A 16,051-nucleotide genomic window follows, 5' to 3' on the forward strand; every position below is an offset into this window, starting at 1 on the left:
ATTTTATTATGCCTCATACCGTCCCACATGGATATAACCAGATTTCAGTCAAATAATAACATAAAAGATATCTAAATCAGAAACGTAAATATACCACCTCTTCGCTTGGACAAAGTGGAACTGTCAAAAGTAGCTCCTTTGAATCGCCCAGACTGTGATAGGGCGAAAAAATTACGTGATAAGAAGTCACTCTAGACATTGGACTCTCCCCGGTTACCTCAGGGCAAAGACGGACATGCCCCTCTTTCCCCTCCGTCGCGTTCCATTCGCAAAAATCGGGCTTTTCTCTCGCTTCTCTCCCTCTGTTAGCCTTTCCTCTCGTCGCTTCTACTACGGGTACATCAGTGATTCCAAAATGGCGCCGCAGTTGGAGCCTTTTTTCAAGCAGTAAGTCAAGCTCTCTAGCCCACCTCTTCAAACACTGACATTTCTTCAGGGTGGACGACTCGTCTAACTCCTTCATCGATCGTACGTTACCTTGACCCGTCACCCGCCAATTCTTGAAAGGTCCCCAATAAGCTGATTCTTGTCAAGGTCTGCGAAAAGCAGTTGCTATCCCCTCGGTCTCCGCGCAAGATGAGAACCGAAAGGATGTCTTCCGGGTAAGTAGGGCTGGATCCCCCAAATATAGTATCGTATTCTGATATGCTCTTCGCAAAAGATGGCCCAATTTCTTGCCGATGAGCTTGAAGCTCTTGGAGCCGAGGTCCACCAGCGTCCATTGGGCAAGCAGCCCGGCAAGGAGCACCTCGAGCTCCCCCCAGTGGTGATTGCGAGGTATGGTAACGATAAGAGCAAGCGCACCATTCTGGTCTACGGACACTACGATGTGCAGCCGGCTCTCAAGGAAGACGGCTGGGCCACTGAGCCGTTCGATTTGACCATCGACGAGAAAGATCGGATGTACGGTCGTGGTGCCACAGATGACAAGGGCCCCGTTCTTGGATGGCTCAACGTGATTGATGCCCACCGAAAGGCTGGCATCGACTTCCCCGTCAACTTGCTCTGCTGCTTTGAAGGTATGGAGGAGTACGGATCCGAGGGCCTAGATGACTTCATCCAAGCCGAGAGCAAGAGGTTCTTCAAGGACGCGGATGCTGTTTGCATTTCTGATAACTACTGGCTCGGTACCGAGAAGCCCTGCTTGACCTACGGTCTGCGAGGCTGCAACTACTACTCTGTCAGCGTGTCGGGTCCTGCGCAGGACCTGCACAGTGGTGTCTTTGGCGGCTCTGCCCACGAGCCCATGACCGATCTGGTTAACGTTCTGTCTAAGCTTGTTGATGCTCAAGGCAACATCCTGATTCCGGGTCTCATGGACCTTGTGGCTCCTCTTTCCGAGGATGAGAAGACCCTATATGGAAACATCAGCTACACTATGGATAACCTCCACGAGTCATTGGGCAGCGAGACTGGCATCCACCCGACCAAGGAGCGCACTCTCATGGCCAGATGGAGATACCCCTCTCTGTCTATTCACGGCATCGAAGGTGCTTACTCTGCCCCAGGTGCCAAGACGGTCATTCCCGCCAAGGTCATTGGTAAATTTTCCATTCGCACTGTTCCAAACATGGAGAGTGCCGACGTGAACAAGCTCGTCTTTGATCATGTCAAGGCCGAGTTTGCCAAGCTGAACAGCAAGAACACCTTGGATGTGTGGCTGCAGCATGATGGTAAGTGGTGGGTCGCCAGCCCGAAGCACTGGAACTTCTCTGCCGCTGGCAAGGCTGTCCAGCAGGTCTTTGGCGTTGAGCCTGATATGACTCGCGAGGGTGGAAGGTAAGATTCTCCTACTATCAAATTTTGACATTGTCTCTAACCGTTGATAGCATTCCTGTCACCTTGACCTTTGAGCAAGCCACTGGCAAGAATGTCTTGCTTCTCCCTATGGGAAGCTCGACTGATGCCGCTCACTCTGTCAACGAAAAGCTTGACAAGAGAAACTACATTGAGGGAACCAAGCTGTTGGGAGCATATCTGCACTACGTTGCGGAAGAGCCTACCTCGGCGTAGATCACTACTCCAGTTCTTCATCGACGTACAGTACACATTCAGCTGTCTCGGCTGACCATAATGATAAGATATATGCTCAGACTTGGTGATCACCCACAGAATAATGAAATAACACTGAAAGTGGTCTAAACCTTCCCAATAGTATAAATTATCATCTTGTCCAGATGTACTTTACACCTAATTAGAGTAAAATTGATATTTCACTCTTATCGCACTTGTCGGGCCCCTCTGTGAGGTCCCCCCGCCTATCAATTTGCTTAGTAAGGGCCACATTTGACGCGAATTGCGCGACGCGACTATCAGTACCTCTTTGTGTCTACAGCCAACCCGACTGACGTTGACTTTTTTGACCATGCGCTAGCTGCTGAATCTGCCGACATTCTCAGTTTTTCAAATGCCATCCCTCAAGCGCCTGCAGACGTCTGCCGACTCCGACGATGCATCCGATCAATCCACCATGAATTCTCCTCACACGGTATGATTTTCGAGCTAAAATCGATGATAAGATATTAACATCATTAACAGAGAAAACGGCCACGAACATCTGACCCGCCAGACCCCGAAGACGATGAGACCCTCCGAGACTTATATCTCTCCGTCAACGATGACGCGCTTCTCGATGATGAGGACGAGCTAGAACTCCGCCAGACACAAATAATTCAAGACAAATATGCCCACCTTATCGATGAGGCGAACGTGCCTGCTGAACATGGGATCTTGGAGCGCGTCGAATGTTACAACTTCATGTGCCATGACCACTTCAACGTGGAATTGGGCCCTCTGATCAATTTCATCGTGGGAAAGAATGGCAGCGGCAAGAGTGCTATTCTTACTGCCATTACTCTGTGTCTTGGTGGCAAAGCTTCTGCCACAAATCGAGGGCAAAGCCTCAAAAACTTCATCAAAGAGGGCAAAGAGAACGGCACAATCATCGTTCGTATCAAGAACCAAGGCGATGGTGCCTACATGTCGGATGATTATGGAAAATCTATCATCGTCGAACGTCACTTTTCTAGAAGTGGTTCCAGTGGATTCAAGATCAAGGCGGAGAATGGGCGCATAATTTCCACCAAAAAAGCCGAGTTGGACGCCATCACAGACTATTTCTCCTTGCAGATCGACAATCCTATGAACGTGCTCTCTCAGGACATGGCTCGCCAATTCCTCAGCACCTCAAGTCCGGCTGAGAAATACAAGTTTTTTGTTAAAGGTGTGCAGCTCGAACAACTCGACCAGGATTATCGTTTGATCGAGGAATCTGTGGACCAGATTGAGGAGAAACTCAGAACTACGGCACAAGACATCCGCGTGCTTGAAACCCGCAAAGATGCAGCGAAGAAAAAGCTACAGATCTCTGACCAGCACGATTCCCTGAGAGCTCGTATTAGGAACTTCCGAAGCCAAATGGTCTGGGCTCAGGTTGAGGAGCAAGAACGAGTCAGTGCCATTTCTCCTCATTTCCAGCTCTGCTGTCTAACAAGCCTCAGATGCACGCTTCACTGACCGAAGAAATTGCGAAGGCGGATGAATTGATTATCAACGCGGAGTCCGAACTCGCTAGGTTTGATGATGCCTTCCAAGCGGTCGAGACAGAGCGTGAAACCGCTGCTGAACATTCTTGGCGAGCTGCTGCGGCATTGGAAGAAGCTACAAGCGAAAAGGAAAAGATCAAGGAAAAATTGGACGCGGAGATGAATAGACGACATGATCTACAGGCAAGATCTGAGCCTTCACCCGGTTTGACTACTTTCTAACCCTCTCTCCAGGCCGAACAGCGTCAGATCAGGGAATACCTAAGATCAGCAGAGACTAGAATCCAGGAAACACAGCAAAAAGTTTACGAAGAGAATCAGCGTCTCGCCGATGCAAGCGGCGGGGGTTATGCCCGAAAACAAGAGGCGTGCGAACAAGCTGCAAATGACGCCGCTGCTGCTCAAAAAGAATACAACGAGCATCGTTCCAGTGTGAACCGTCTACGGGAAGACGTCGAAACGTCCCGAAAGGAATTTGAAGCAACTCAAGGACCCATTGAGGAGAAAAAATTGGAACTTGATCAAGCAGAGAACCGCTTGCAAACACTCACTCGAGAAGGTGGAGCAAGGCAGTCCGGATTTCATCCCAAGATGTCAACCTTGCTCAGGGCCATTCAGCAAGAACAATCCTTCGAATCTCGGCCTGTCGGTCCAATCGGTCACCACGTCACCTTGCTACAGCCAAAGTGGTCCTCCATCTTGGAGAGTTCGTTCGGTGGTACACTTGGCAGTTTCATCGTGACTTCAAAAAGAGACATGAACATTCTGTCTAGTATCATGCGACGAGTAGGCTGGTAAGTATATCTGTATATCGCAGAAATATTTTGCGAGGGCTAAATGGCTAACACCACCCATGATAGTAACTCTCCGATATTCATTGGCACTGGCGGCCATTTGGATACCTCGGCGCATGAACCAGATCCTCAATTCGACACTGCTTTGAGAATCCTCCAGGTAAGCTGAGGTTGTACAACCGAGGATAGGTATCATTGCTGACTGTTACTTAGATTGACAACCAATTAGTTCGGAAACAACTGATCATCAACCATGGCATTGAACAAATGTTGTTAATAGAAACGCTAGAAGAAGCATCCTCCGTACTCTTCGATGGTGCACGCCCAAGGAACGTGAAACGCTGTTACTGCATTGATGCGAGAGATAGACGCCGCGGAATCCATCTGTCATACAGCCGAGCCGGTGAACCAAGTCAAGCTCCAGTGTCGATGTACAGTGCTCACCCGCGCATGAAATCAGACCTGGCTTTACAAATCAGGTACGAGCCTATAACCACAGGGCCTTGACGTTTGAGATCTTGCCACTGACCAGCTTTCTTATTTTTAGTGTACAACGCGATGTTGTTAATGACCTTAAGCGCCAGCTGAACGACCTCCAACAAGAAATGGTTTCCGCTCGCTCGCGTGCCGAGGCCTGCAAACAGGCATATCTGAGGCATGGGAGGAGAGAGAAAGAACTTCAAATTTCCATGCAACGCAAGGAAGACCATGTTGAAGAACTCAGGGATGCCCTTGATAAAGAAAATGCAGAAGACGGACGCATCGATGCACTTCACTCCGCTCTCAAGGAAGCGGAAGATGAGAAGCAACTAAATGAAGGTTCTTACAAAGACAGCGAGACAGCCATGGCGGCCATTATGCAGACACTGAAGGAAACCAGGCGGGAATTGTCCTCCAAGGATTCTGAGCTTGGAAACCTTCAACAAAAATTGCGAGTTGCGGAAAGCGAGCACACGCTTGTCAACTCAAAGAAAAGCAAACTTCTCAGTGATAAGAACGCCGCCATTGCAAACATTGAAAAGGACAAGCAAGAAAGGGCGACTATTCACGGCAAAAGAGAGCAAGTAGCAGCGCGCATTGTCGAATACAACGAGAAGGCAAGCTTGGTCTCATCTCGAGTTTCTGTGGACGAAGGGGAAACCGCGGAGAGCCTCGATCGAAAGCTTGACCGGTTGATCCGAGACCTGGAGCGCTACAGTTCGGAGTATGTATTTTTCCCTTGTGCCTCTTGTTTTGTGGTGATCTAGTCTAACTATCAAAACTCTAGACTGGGGGCTTCTCGGGAAGAGATTGCTGCTGAAGCAGGGAGAACCGAGGCAGCTTATTTACGAGCTACGAAACAGGTCCAGGAACTCTCGACTTTGGCTCAGGTATCTATTGTCCTTTCCACGGTTGTAGAATTTGGTCTTGCCCTAACATCTTGTTACAGATCTTCAAAAACACTCTTGGTAACCGTAAGAAGCGGTGGGAAATCTTCCGATCTCACATCTCGTCTCGAGCCAAAGCTCAATTCACCTACTTACTCAGTGAGCGAAGCTTCCGGGGTCGGCTTCTGGCTGATCATAGTGAGAAACGGTTGGATCTACAAGTAAGGATATCACCTTCCGAGGTCCAGACTGTGAAATTGACCAACCCCACCCCTTCTCCAGGTTGAGCCCGACATTACCAAAGATGACAGCACTGGACGGGGTGCGAAGACGCTCTCCGGGGGTGAAAAGTCGTTTTCGCAAGTGTGTCTTTTGCTGGCTCTCTGGGAAGCCATGGGTTCCCCTATCCGTTGCCTGGATGAATTGTACGTTCAAACCCAGATATTTCTTGGGCTTTCTTATTAATGTTATCAACAGCGATGTGTACATGGACCATATCAACCGAAAAATGGCCATTGACATGCTTGTGAGTCCACAATCTCTCGGGTAGAGACAACTCGCTAATCCTCTGCGCAGATGATTGCCGCCAGACGCTCTATCGGGCGACAGTTCATTTTAATCACGCCTGGCACGAAAACCGATATCACTATCTCTCCTGATGTTAGGGTGAAAGAGTTGGCAGAGCCAGAGCGTGGCCAGACTACTTTATCATTCCGGCGCTAATCTTCCAGGTTCTGTTGCAGCTCTCCCTTTGAGTTCCCAAAAATTTTTTTTTTTTTTTGCAGCGAAATACCCTTGACTAAAGTAATACCATATGATCTTCTGATTTTCAACCCATATAGGCATCTGCTTCGTTTCTCTCTTGTTCCTTTGCTATGTAGTCACGTGGAGGGTTGAATATTAGTCAACGTTCTCTTCTACTAATCAACATTGTATATTGTATGATACGCTGTTACATGCATCCCTGCATTGGGAATTGAGAAGATTTATAAATAAGACTCCCAAAGTAACAAGCTCTTGAGCTTGGATTCAATTTATGTGAACAGATGGTGCTAGTGAGGGTCATTTCACGTGACCTTCAAGAACCGGCGGGACCGTTTTAGCCTCGTTCGACTTCGTCCAGAGTCTCCTCGCTCCCCGCCATCACCATCTAAACCTCTAGCCCTAGACCTTATTGCGAATTCACCAGGTCTCTTCTATCCACCCTTCTATCTGTGATCCCCCTTCACTGCGATAACTAGAAAGCCCCTCAGCTTCACACAAAAGGCTTCGTTGATTGACCATTCGATCTACTGTCCACCTACAATACGACTTTTTTTCAGTCGCAATCGGCCTCAGAGCACGTCCGGAAATATCACTAATTTCCGTCATTGACTACTTCTCTCTCCCTACCTCCGACCACACCTTTGATCACCCTCCATCAATCAAGCACCACGCTTGACTGCCTCGAACACTCTTGCAATACGGTCAACTCTCGCAAGATCTGCACGCTTCCCTCGGCCTTGAAACCCCGATTTGTTGACTTGATTGAAATTCCATTCTCCTGAAACTCCTACCCCTCCCTCATACCCATATCACAATGACCGACGCACTTGCTGCACAACTCGGCAATACCAAGCTAGGGTAAGTCGGTCATGTTTTGTCCGTTTCAAAACAAATACTAATAATATGGCCCGCTTAGAGAAGCTCCTACCGAGCAGAGGCTACAGGACACACTGAATCTTCCCCCGAAAGATGCCCGACCACAAACCGAGGTTCGTCACCAGTGATTTTCACGGGGGTGAAGATGAAACTAACTGGGGAAAAAAGGATGTTACCGCCACAAAAGGCCTCGAATTTGAAGATTTTTATATCAAGCGCGAGCTCATGATGGGAATCTTTGAGGCTGGATTTGAAAAGCCCTCTCCCATCCAAGAAGAGACGATACCGGTTGCCCTCACGGGAAGAGACATTCTGGCCCGAGCCAAGAACGGTACTGGAAAGACCGCTGCTTTTGTCATCCCCACTCTTGAGCGCATCAATCCTAAAAGCACTAAGACGCAAGCCTTGATCCTGGTCCCCACACGAGAGCTCGCTCTTCAGACATCACAGGTCTGCAAGACTCTTGGAAAGCATCTGGGCATCAACGTCATGGTCACTACCGGTGGAACTGGCTTGATGGATGACATTATCCGGTTGAATGATGCTGTTCACATTCTTGTGGGAACTCCCGGACGAGTACTAGACTTGGCCAGCAAAGGCGTTGCCGACTTGTCCGAATGCCCGACCTTTGTGATGGATGAGGCCGACAAATTGCTGTCTCCCGAGTTCACCCCCGTCATTGAGCAACTCTTGTCGTTCCACCCGAAAGACCGTCAGGCCATGCTCTTCAGTGCCACTTTCCCCCTCATTGTCAAATCATTCAAGGTAATTTTCCATGACACATATCTTTATTGGCTCAACCACTAATTTCCTACAGGACAAGCACATGCGCAACCCATACGAGATCAATCTCATGGATGAACTCACTCTGCGCGGTATCACTCAGTACTACGCATTCGTTGAGGAGAAGCAAAAGGTTCATTGTCTGAACACCCTTTTCTCCAAACTCCAGATCAACCAGTCAATCATCTTCTGTAACTCGACCAACCGGGTTGAGTTGCTTGCGAAGAAAATTACTGAACTTGGTTACTCATGCTTTTACTCCCATGCTCGAATGCTTCAGCAGCACCGTAACCGAGTGTTCCATGATTTCAGAAATGGCGTGTGTCGCAATTTGGTTTGCTCCGACTTGTTGACTCGCGGTATCGATATTCAGGCCGTCAATGTTGTCATCAATTTTGACTTCCCAAAGAATGCTGAAACCTACCTCCACCGTATTGGTCGCTCGGGCCGTTTCGGACACTTGGGTCTTGCTATCAACCTCATTAACTGGGAAGATCGGTTCAATCTGTACAAGATCGAACAAGAATTAGGCACAGAAATCCAGCCTATCCCTCAGAACATCGACAAGAAGCTCTACGTGTACGACTCCCCTGAGAACATTCCTCGCCCAATCTCCAACCCCCCGCCTCAAACTGGGGCTGGATCTGTAAACATGGGCAACGGAGACCGTCAGCCCCGTCGCCAAAGCAACCACCCGAACAACGGACAATACTACAACAACAATCGAGGACGAGGCTCTTATCGTGGCGGTCGTGGCCAAGGTCAGCGCCGTGGGCAACACGGCAGTGACCCCAACAGAATAGCTTTTGCTCAAGGTCAAATGGGTGGTCAATCTCAAGCGCCAATTTCCTAAGGACGTGCCACGGTGTAAAATCATTGGGTCATCTTGACCCTGTGGTTTAATTCTTGACTCGGCTTTGCAGCGATCGAGCTTCTTTCACCTCCTCGTTACTCTATCGGTGCACAGTCGTTCCGCTTTTGACACTTCTTTCTTTGCAGTATCACTATTTCTCTTCCTCACTTTTTCTTCCCCTGTTATCCCCTTTTATCTTTGCAGAGGTCTTGCTGGACTATCCCGGCATTTGAGTTTCTTATCTGGTCATAATGATACGGTTCTGGCGCGACACGTGTATCATATGTTTCTTCTTCTGTTGTTCGTGGTTCCACTGATTCACGGATCTCGCCATGAGTTGGATTGGAACTTCGGTATGAAACTCGTGCATTTCCGGCGTCCACCATGCTTTTCGCTCCTGCTTCGTTCCATGAAGGGGTGTACATATGCCCAACGTGATTGTTTGTTTTCTTCACAGATTTGCAGGGCAATTGGCGTTCATGGTTTGGATCTATTGGTTGATTCTCTGTGGCGTTCCACAGGATTCGAAGAAGCGGTTTCTCTACATCGATCCCATGCGACTTTTCCCTCAGTCGGTCTCTTTCTGTTTACCACGCTCCCAATGTGTGACGATTTCACCCTTTTACCTTGAAGATCTCCATGGCCCATTTCCTTGTCGGCACTCCCCTGTTTAGCCACCGACTGGGAACTTTTATCCACATTTACATTTGTCTGTCATGTCGCCAACTTCTTGACCCAACAGCTATACTCGAAAGTCATTGGCCATGGCGCTGTGGTTCCACAGATAACGCAGGGTGTCGAGAGGGTTTCAAGAGAATGAGTTGATGCCTGACCCCAGAATTGACACTAGCCCTCGTGTCCCTGATATCTCGCAAAAACAACCACGCAAAAAAACACGAAAACCAAAAAAAAAAAGTTTGGAGGAGCACTGTTTGCTGAATGGATCTAGCTAGATGAAGCATATAGTGAATTGACAAAGTCCCTCCAATCTAATGCCCAGTAACCGTAGTGTAGAAGTGCGCATGGGGCACGTGAGGGTGGCCGTATATCATCATTACTCCGAGGTCCAACGGACCCAGTTCTCCGATCTTACCCAGCATTCAGCCACAATGGCAACAGCGAATAAAGATCAGAAGGCCAAGGTTCGCTCTCCGATTACATTCTTGTTGGATCTCTGAAACTCACCAATGGACAGCCCAGCGCCCTCCGCTCCATCCTTGCGGGGTCCACTGCTGGAGCCGTGGAGATCGGTAAAGAGCTCAATAATCCCCCAGTCCAGGTAGCTAGCTAACTTTTGCGTGCTCCAGCAATCACCTATCCTGCTGAATGTATGCCATTCTATAGCTTTCAACAATTCCACGCTAAGGTTCTTCACTAGTCGCAAAGACCCGGACGCAACTCAATCGCCAACTTGCCCACGGCAAGAAGCTCCCGTGGCCGCCATTCGGAAGCCAGTGGTACGCAGGATGTACAACACTGATCATTGGGAACTCGCTTAAGGCGGGTATTCGTGCGCCTCTCTTTCCGCAATCGATGAGCCATTGGCACATGGACTGACGAAGGGATCACACAATAGGATTCGTCGCTTTCGATGCCATCAAGTCCGTTCTCCAGGATGAGAACGGCAAGATTTCGGGACCAAGGACGGTCGTGGCTGGCTTTGGTGCTGGATTCACCGAGTCTCTTCTAGCCGTCACCCCCTTTGAGAGCATCAAGACTCAACTGTCAGCTGCCTCCATGTTCCTCTTTGGCGAAGTTCTTGGCTCTAATCATACATGGCTTATAGGATTGATGACCGCAAGTCTGGCAACCCTCGCATGCGCGGTTTTTTGCACGGTAGCAAAATCATCTTCCAAGAGAGAGGTGTTCGAGGCTTCTTCCAGGGCTTCGTCCCCACCACAGCAAGACAGGCTGCTAATTCAGCTACCCGGTTCACGGCTTATACGACATTGAAGCAACTTGCAGAGGGCTATGTTGCGCCGGGCGAGAAGCTGGGTACTGCCAGTACATTTGCTATCGGAGGAATCGCGGGTTTGATCACTGTGTAGGTCATTTTGTGTCCAAGCAGTAGGATTCTGAGCTCTAACATGCATACAGCTATGTGACGCAACCCCTGGACACGGTGAAGACAAGGTTGGCAACCCAAATAACAAAAGCCCCTTGGTATATACTAATATTCTCCTTAGAATGCAATCTCTTGAGGCCAGCAAGAACTACAAGAACAGCTTTGTCTGTGCAGCTAGAATCTTCAAGGATGAGGGTATTTTGACTTTTTGGTCAGGAGCTGTTCCACGACTCGCGAGATTGATCATGAGTGGAGGAATTGTGTTCACCATGTCAGTTTTGATATCTCAAGTTGAGGATTATGGCTAACTGCTAGATAGGTATGAGAAAGCTATGGATCTACTGGATATCGCAGACCCAGAGCGGAAGTATCTCTAGATTGTTCTTGTTCAATAGATTGTTTCCTTGCTTGCCTGCTATATCGTACATGGTATCTGTTTATTTTATTGTACAGAAAAAATACATGCGGGTTTGACACTGTTATGTGCCTACTTTTGTTTCTTTGGCCTGATCCTCGGCTACCATGGCCTCGACTTCGCGATCAGCCATCCAGGTGCGTACACTCTCCATCACAGTATCCAGCCCATCACCACCATCGAGGACACCGTCCAGGTTATGGATCGTGATGCCAGTGCGGTGGTCGGTGCAACGACTCTGGCCGAAATTATATGTTCGGATCTTGTCACCTCGGCCCATTTTAGCCACTCCGCCCAGAATGCCTCGTCTGAGTTGCACAAGTTCCTGCTCTCGGGCTTCTTGTCTGGCTTCAGCCAGCTTTGCCCGAAGCACCTGCCATGCTTTCCTCCGATTGGCCTGCTGGGACCGTTCGTCCTGCATAGAGACCACAGTATTCGTGGGTATATGAGTTAGTCGTATTGCGGACTCCGTTTTGTTCACATGCTGCCCGCCAGCACCACCAGCTCTCATCTTTTCAACGCGAACCTCTTGAGGGTCAATATAGTAGTCGCTGGTCGGATCTTCAAAGTTCAGAGCACTGTCCATCTCGCTACCATTTTCTGGGAAGCTTGGCAATACCATCACACTAACGGCGCTGGTGTGAGTACGACCCTTTGTCTCTGTTGCGGGCACTCTTTGAACCCTGTGTACCCCCGATTCCGTTCGCAGGAGATCATATGCTCCTTCGGCTTCGATTTCTATCACCGCTTCGCTTAGACGGTCTTCTGATGGCCCAACCTCTGTTTCCTGCTTCAGAATGGTTGGGCGGAGGCCTCTTCGAGTGCAGAAAGCGATGTACATCCGTAACATCTCATATGCAAACAAGCCCGCCTCGTCGCCGCCCGCGCCTGGACGGATTTCAAGCAGACATGGGAGATCTGCAAATGGATGCCGGGGAATCAGGGACTTTTTCAGTCGATCCGAAATCGTTGGTAGGACATTTTGACTGCTTTCGAGGTCTTCAATTGCCAGTGACCGCAGCTCCGCATCCGTACTGGGATCGTCCAGCAAAGATTTGAGCTCACTTATAGACTTTAGACAATGTGTATTAGGGAGAGGGCCAGATGCTCGATTGATTGACGGCACATACATCATTGGCATTGACCCATTCTTTTAGGACATTGGCAATCGGTGCCAGCTCCCCAGCTCGCTTGGCAGTTTTGGCATCAAAGGACTCGCCCAATCGGTCAGAAAGTTTGGTGTGCTCGGCTGTGAGTAGACGAGCTCTAGTTAAGAGGGCTGGTGACGGGGCGGATTCCGATGCTTTGGCACGCATTAGCTGTATTGAATCGCGATAGCACATGGAGACCAGGTACCTGTGTTGATGGCGCGCAAAGGCGACAGTGTCAAACCAAGCCTAGCTGGCCGCAGAAGACATGGGCGGCATATCGACTGAAAGCCGAGCATACTTTGAAGGAATGTGGATGCCAATAGACAGAGGAGTTCGGAGGGTTTGGAATTCGTGAAACAATCCATGTCACATGACGGTAACGGAACATTACACTGTAAAGGCCACGGATTCGAGTATGCGACATGCTATTCAACTTCGCCCTCCAAAGTCCTCTTTGTTCTCTTCGTTTTGGCCCATTTTGATTCTGTCTTTCGGACTATGACCTACTTCCTGCGCCCCTAGTGAGACTGATTAATCAACAATTCTACTCGAATTTACTTCGTCTCATACACCTCCGGTACTGCGCCGCATACTTCCAAGATGCTCGTTTCTTTGGAATTGCTCACAGCCTTTCTGGCGTGTTTTTCCACCGGATATGCCCTTCAAATCCCACCGGATACGCCTCTTTCTGAACTGATCTCTTCTGCGAAAGCCCACCTCGCACAGGGTTCGCCTCGAGACGCCGTGGCATACTTCGACGCCGCAGTCTCGCGTGACCCTACCAACTATATCACTCTCTTCCAGCGAGGCGCGGCGTATCTATCAATTGGAAAGAACTCTCAGGCATCAAATGACTTTGATCGCGTCCTGGAGCTCAAGCCAGACTTTGAGGGCGCTCTCCTACAACGATCCCGCCTCAAGGCACGGTCCGCGCACTGGGCAGAAGCCCTGCAGGACCTCGAACGGGCTGGAAAGAAGTCATCTACTGATTACGAGGAGTTGGAGGCTGCGCGTGATGCGGCCACGTTGGCTCTCAGTGCCGAAAAGCAGGGCGCCTGGGAGAGCTGCATCTCTGAGGCAAATGTGGCCATTCTAAAAGCAAACACGGCGCTATCTCTACGGCAGGCGCGAGCCCATTGCCACTTTGAACGAGGCGAGACAGAAGAAGGTATCAGCGACCTGGCGCACGTATTGCAAATTTCACCTAGCTTGATCGAGTCTCACTTGCAGATGTCATCCATGCTGTTTTACTCTTTAGGGGACAGTGACCGTGGCCTTGCTCAGATCCGCAAATGTCTTCATGCTGATCCCGACTCTAAGGCCTGCAATCGCCTCTATAAACGTGAACGGAAGCTTGTCAAGCGGTTGGAGAGATTGCATGCCGTCCTAGAGGCGCGCAAGTTCAGCAACGCAGTCAATCTCATGGTCGGGGATGCCGAATCCAGTGGATTGATTACAGACACCAAGACAGACGTTGAGGAGGCAAAGAAGGCTGGCCATATTCACCCTCTGGCGCCAAACAACCTTTATATATTCCTCGTCGAGAAGACCTGCGAGGCTTTCCGTGAGGTATGTTTTTCACATCCGCTTATTTTGACTAGTTGACTGACGTGTATATCAGATGCGAATGCTTAAAAAGGCTGGCCCTTATTGTTCTGAATCTCTACAACTTGTTCCTCACTCACTCCACGGTCTTCTGTACAAAGCCCAGGCCGCTTTAGACGAAGACCGGTTTGAAGATGCTATACGCACGCTTGACTCAGCCAAGGAACACCACCCCAGCTCTCAGGAGGTTCAATCTCTCCATCAAAAGGCTCACGCCCTCCTGAAGCGTTCGAAGCAAAAGGATTATTACAAGGTCCTGGGTGTCAGTCGGGACGCGGATGATCGAACGATCAAGCGAGCTTATCGCCAACTCACTAAACAACACCACCCAGACAAAGCACACGCCCAGGGTGTCACCAAGGAGGAAGCAGAGAAGAAGATGGCATCTATCAACGAAGCTTATGAGGTTCTATCTGATTCGGAACTCCGGACACGGTTCGACAATGGTGACGATCCCAATGATCCTGAATCGCAGCGTGGAAATCCGTTCCAGGGCCAAGGCAATCCATTTGGTCACGGTGGTGGTCAGCAGTTCTTCTTCCAACAGGGAGGTGGACCACAGTTCAAATTTGGCGGTCAAGGGTTCAACTTTCCAGGCGGATTCCGCTAATAGTCTTTAACATTTGTCTTCTTCTTTCTCTTCTTCTGTGTAGAACATGGCGTGTTGCGGAGTTTCCCGCTTAGTGACTTTGGACACCCACCCGCATGTATTTGAGGCTTGGCGTCATTATGAGGACATAAGTGTTGCAATGAAATACTTCTGTTATTATCATCTGTTGTCGGCGAGCTAGCAATCCCTTAATGGGTGATTTGTCCAGAGGCCCCATGGCCCCGCACTCTGTGATATACGCAGGGATGATCGTAAGAGCAAGAAAAACAGTCCACGCAAAGCCGAATGTAGGCCAATCCTTAACCCGCTGGTCCCTTCCTTCATCGTACTGGAGCATTTGTCAGGGGCACGTACCTGACCTGGAAGACCTTTTCTTTGTGAACGGACCCATCCTCCCGTTTATCTACCACCCAGATAAACTGGCCGTCGCCAAAAATATCCCTGGCGCTTCCGCCATCCTCCGACTCCAAGGGAATGAACAATCGCCCAGGGGCACGTAGCTGGTCCACCAGGGTCGGATGAAGCTTCTCGGCCGCAGCCCCGACGTGGATTGCATCGTATGGTGCACCTTCTTTCCATCCGAGACGACCGTCACCCGTGATAAACTCGACTTTTTTGGATGCCTGCAGCTCACGGCCTTGCTCGGACTTGTTCATATTATCGCGGGCCAGGTCTGTCAGCTGGGAGATATGATCGATTCCAATCACCTGTCCCTGGACTTCATTGCCGGATGAGTCGGTCACCAGGTTGGCGAGGACGTGGGTCAAATATCCTGAGCCGGATCCAATGTCCAACACTCGAGAGCCAGGCTTGAGGTAATCAATGAGATACTGGCATGCATGAGCATGCATGTGCGGTGCTGAGATGGTAGCTCCATGCCCGATGGGCTGGGGCGAGTCCGAGTATGGCCGAGATGGAGCATAATGAGCTCGATCAACCTGGATCCGTTAGATAATGTTCAAGGGGATGAGGGATCTACTTACTCCTATCATGGCTTCTTTCACACGCTCATTCTGAATTAACTCGGCTTTAAATAAATTCTCGATCAGCTCGGTGTTGGTGGAACCGGAACAGTACCATGCCATATTGATAGACGTTGTTTTGCGCCTTAATTCTACTGTCAGGGCCTTTTTTCTGAATAGTCCAAGCATAGGATCATGGAGTGATGTGATGGGGAGAGGATATCACTGATGCATATATATACCCATGGATCATCATGTGT

General features: G+C 49.5%; 7 protein-coding genes across 7 annotated transcripts; 5 read left to right on the top strand and 2 right to left on the bottom strand.

Annotated features, from left to right (window-relative positions):
• Window positions 1-355: 355 nt before the first annotated feature.
• On the top strand, window positions 356-2,013 carry N7446_004668 (M20 family dipeptidase; the record flags this gene model as incomplete). Its single annotated transcript, XM_058513417.1, has 5 exons — window positions 356-387; window positions 437-468; window positions 535-602; window positions 662-1,779; window positions 1,830-2,013. The coding sequence occupies 5 exons, from the start codon at window positions 356-358 to the stop codon at window positions 2,011-2,013; spliced, it is 1,434 nt and encodes a 477-aa protein (XP_058374746.1).
• A 316-nt stretch (window positions 2,014-2,329) lies between these two features.
• N7446_004669 (DNA repair protein SMC6) lies at window positions 2,330-6,479 on the top strand. The gene is made up of 12 exons (XM_058513418.1): window positions 2,330-2,488; window positions 2,539-3,450; window positions 3,501-3,728; window positions 3,780-4,339; window positions 4,406-4,499; window positions 4,553-4,818; window positions 4,887-5,543; window positions 5,607-5,709; window positions 5,769-5,927; window positions 5,989-6,131; window positions 6,184-6,232; window positions 6,283-6,479. The coding sequence occupies exons 1-12, from the start codon at window positions 2,408-2,410 to the stop codon at window positions 6,427-6,429; spliced, it is 3,399 nt and encodes a 1,132-aa protein (XP_058374747.1). The 5' UTR covers window positions 2,330-2,407; the 3' UTR covers window positions 6,430-6,479.
• Window positions 6,480-6,826: 347 nt separating this feature from the next.
• Window positions 6,827-9,659, top strand: dhh1 (DExD/H-box ATP-dependent RNA helicase DHH1). The gene is made up of 4 exons (XM_058513419.1): window positions 6,827-7,329; window positions 7,388-7,460; window positions 7,516-8,112; window positions 8,165-9,659. Exons 1-4 carry the CDS (start codon window positions 7,286-7,288, stop codon window positions 8,981-8,983), a joined length of 1,533 nt encoding a protein of 510 aa, XP_058374748.1. The 5' UTR covers window positions 6,827-7,285; the 3' UTR covers window positions 8,984-9,659.
• Window positions 9,660-10,092: 433 nt separating this feature from the next.
• N7446_004671 (putative mitochondrial tricarboxylate transporter (Ctp)) lies at window positions 10,093-11,425 on the top strand (the record flags this gene model as incomplete). Its single annotated transcript, XM_058513420.1, has 9 exons — window positions 10,093-10,125; window positions 10,179-10,233; window positions 10,291-10,311; window positions 10,362-10,493; window positions 10,560-10,707; window positions 10,770-11,027; window positions 11,081-11,116; window positions 11,170-11,319; window positions 11,368-11,425. The coding sequence occupies 9 exons, from the start codon at window positions 10,093-10,095 to the stop codon at window positions 11,423-11,425; spliced, it is 891 nt and encodes a 296-aa protein (XP_058374749.1).
• A 102-nt stretch (window positions 11,426-11,527) lies between these two features.
• On the bottom strand, window positions 11,528-12,910 carry N7446_004672 (putative mitochondrial translation release factor (RF-1); the record flags this gene model as incomplete). The annotated part of the gene is made up of 3 exons (XM_058513421.1): window positions 11,528-12,535; window positions 12,594-12,766; window positions 12,820-12,910. 3 exons carry the CDS (start codon window positions 12,908-12,910, stop codon window positions 11,528-11,530), a joined length of 1,272 nt encoding a protein of 423 aa, XP_058374750.1.
• Window positions 12,911-13,214: 304 nt separating this feature from the next.
• On the top strand, window positions 13,215-14,829 carry N7446_004673 (DnaJ and TPR domain protein; the record flags this gene model as incomplete). Its single annotated transcript, XM_058513422.1, has 2 exons — window positions 13,215-14,183; window positions 14,236-14,829. The coding sequence occupies 2 exons, from the start codon at window positions 13,215-13,217 to the stop codon at window positions 14,827-14,829; spliced, it is 1,563 nt and encodes a 520-aa protein (XP_058374751.1).
• A 320-nt stretch (window positions 14,830-15,149) lies between these two features.
• On the bottom strand, window positions 15,150-15,914 carry N7446_004674 (protein-L-isoaspartate O-methyltransferase; the record flags this gene model as incomplete). Its single annotated transcript, XM_058513423.1, has 2 exons — window positions 15,150-15,767; window positions 15,813-15,914. 2 exons carry the CDS (start codon window positions 15,912-15,914, stop codon window positions 15,150-15,152), a joined length of 720 nt encoding a protein of 239 aa, XP_058374752.1.
• Between the last annotated feature and the right edge of the window lie 137 nt (window positions 15,915-16,051).

The sequence above is a fragment of the Penicillium canescens genome, assembly GCF_028828765.1.
Source record: "Penicillium canescens strain IBT 15451 chromosome Unknown utg000003l_segment0_segment0, whole genome shotgun sequence".
NCBI classification, from domain to species: Eukaryota; Fungi; Ascomycota; class Eurotiomycetes; order Eurotiales; family Aspergillaceae; genus Penicillium; species Penicillium canescens.

Bases quoted from the DNA above. Each gene is read 5' to 3' on its own strand.
- N7446_004669 (XM_058513418.1), top strand. From the start codon at position 2,408: ATGCCATCCCTCAAGCGCCTGCAGACGTCTGCCGACTCCGACGATGCA. The intron at 4,500-4,552 runs GTAAGCTGAGGT...ACTGTTACTTAG, and splicing joins CTGCTTTGAGAATCCTCCAG to ATTGACAACCAATTAGTTCG. The intron at 6,132-6,183 runs GTACGTTCAAAC...TGTTATCAACAG, and splicing joins ATCCGTTGCCTGGATGAATT to CGATGTGTACATGGACCATA.
- dhh1 (XM_058513419.1), top strand. From the start codon at position 7,286: ATGACCGACGCACTTGCTGCACAACTCGGCAATACCAAGCTAGG. The intron at 7,330-7,387 runs GTAAGTCGGTCA...TGGCCCGCTTAG, and splicing joins CTCGGCAATACCAAGCTAGG to AGAAGCTCCTACCGAGCAGA. The intron at 8,113-8,164 runs GTAATTTTCCAT...AATTTCCTACAG, and splicing joins TCATTGTCAAATCATTCAAG to GACAAGCACATGCGCAACCC.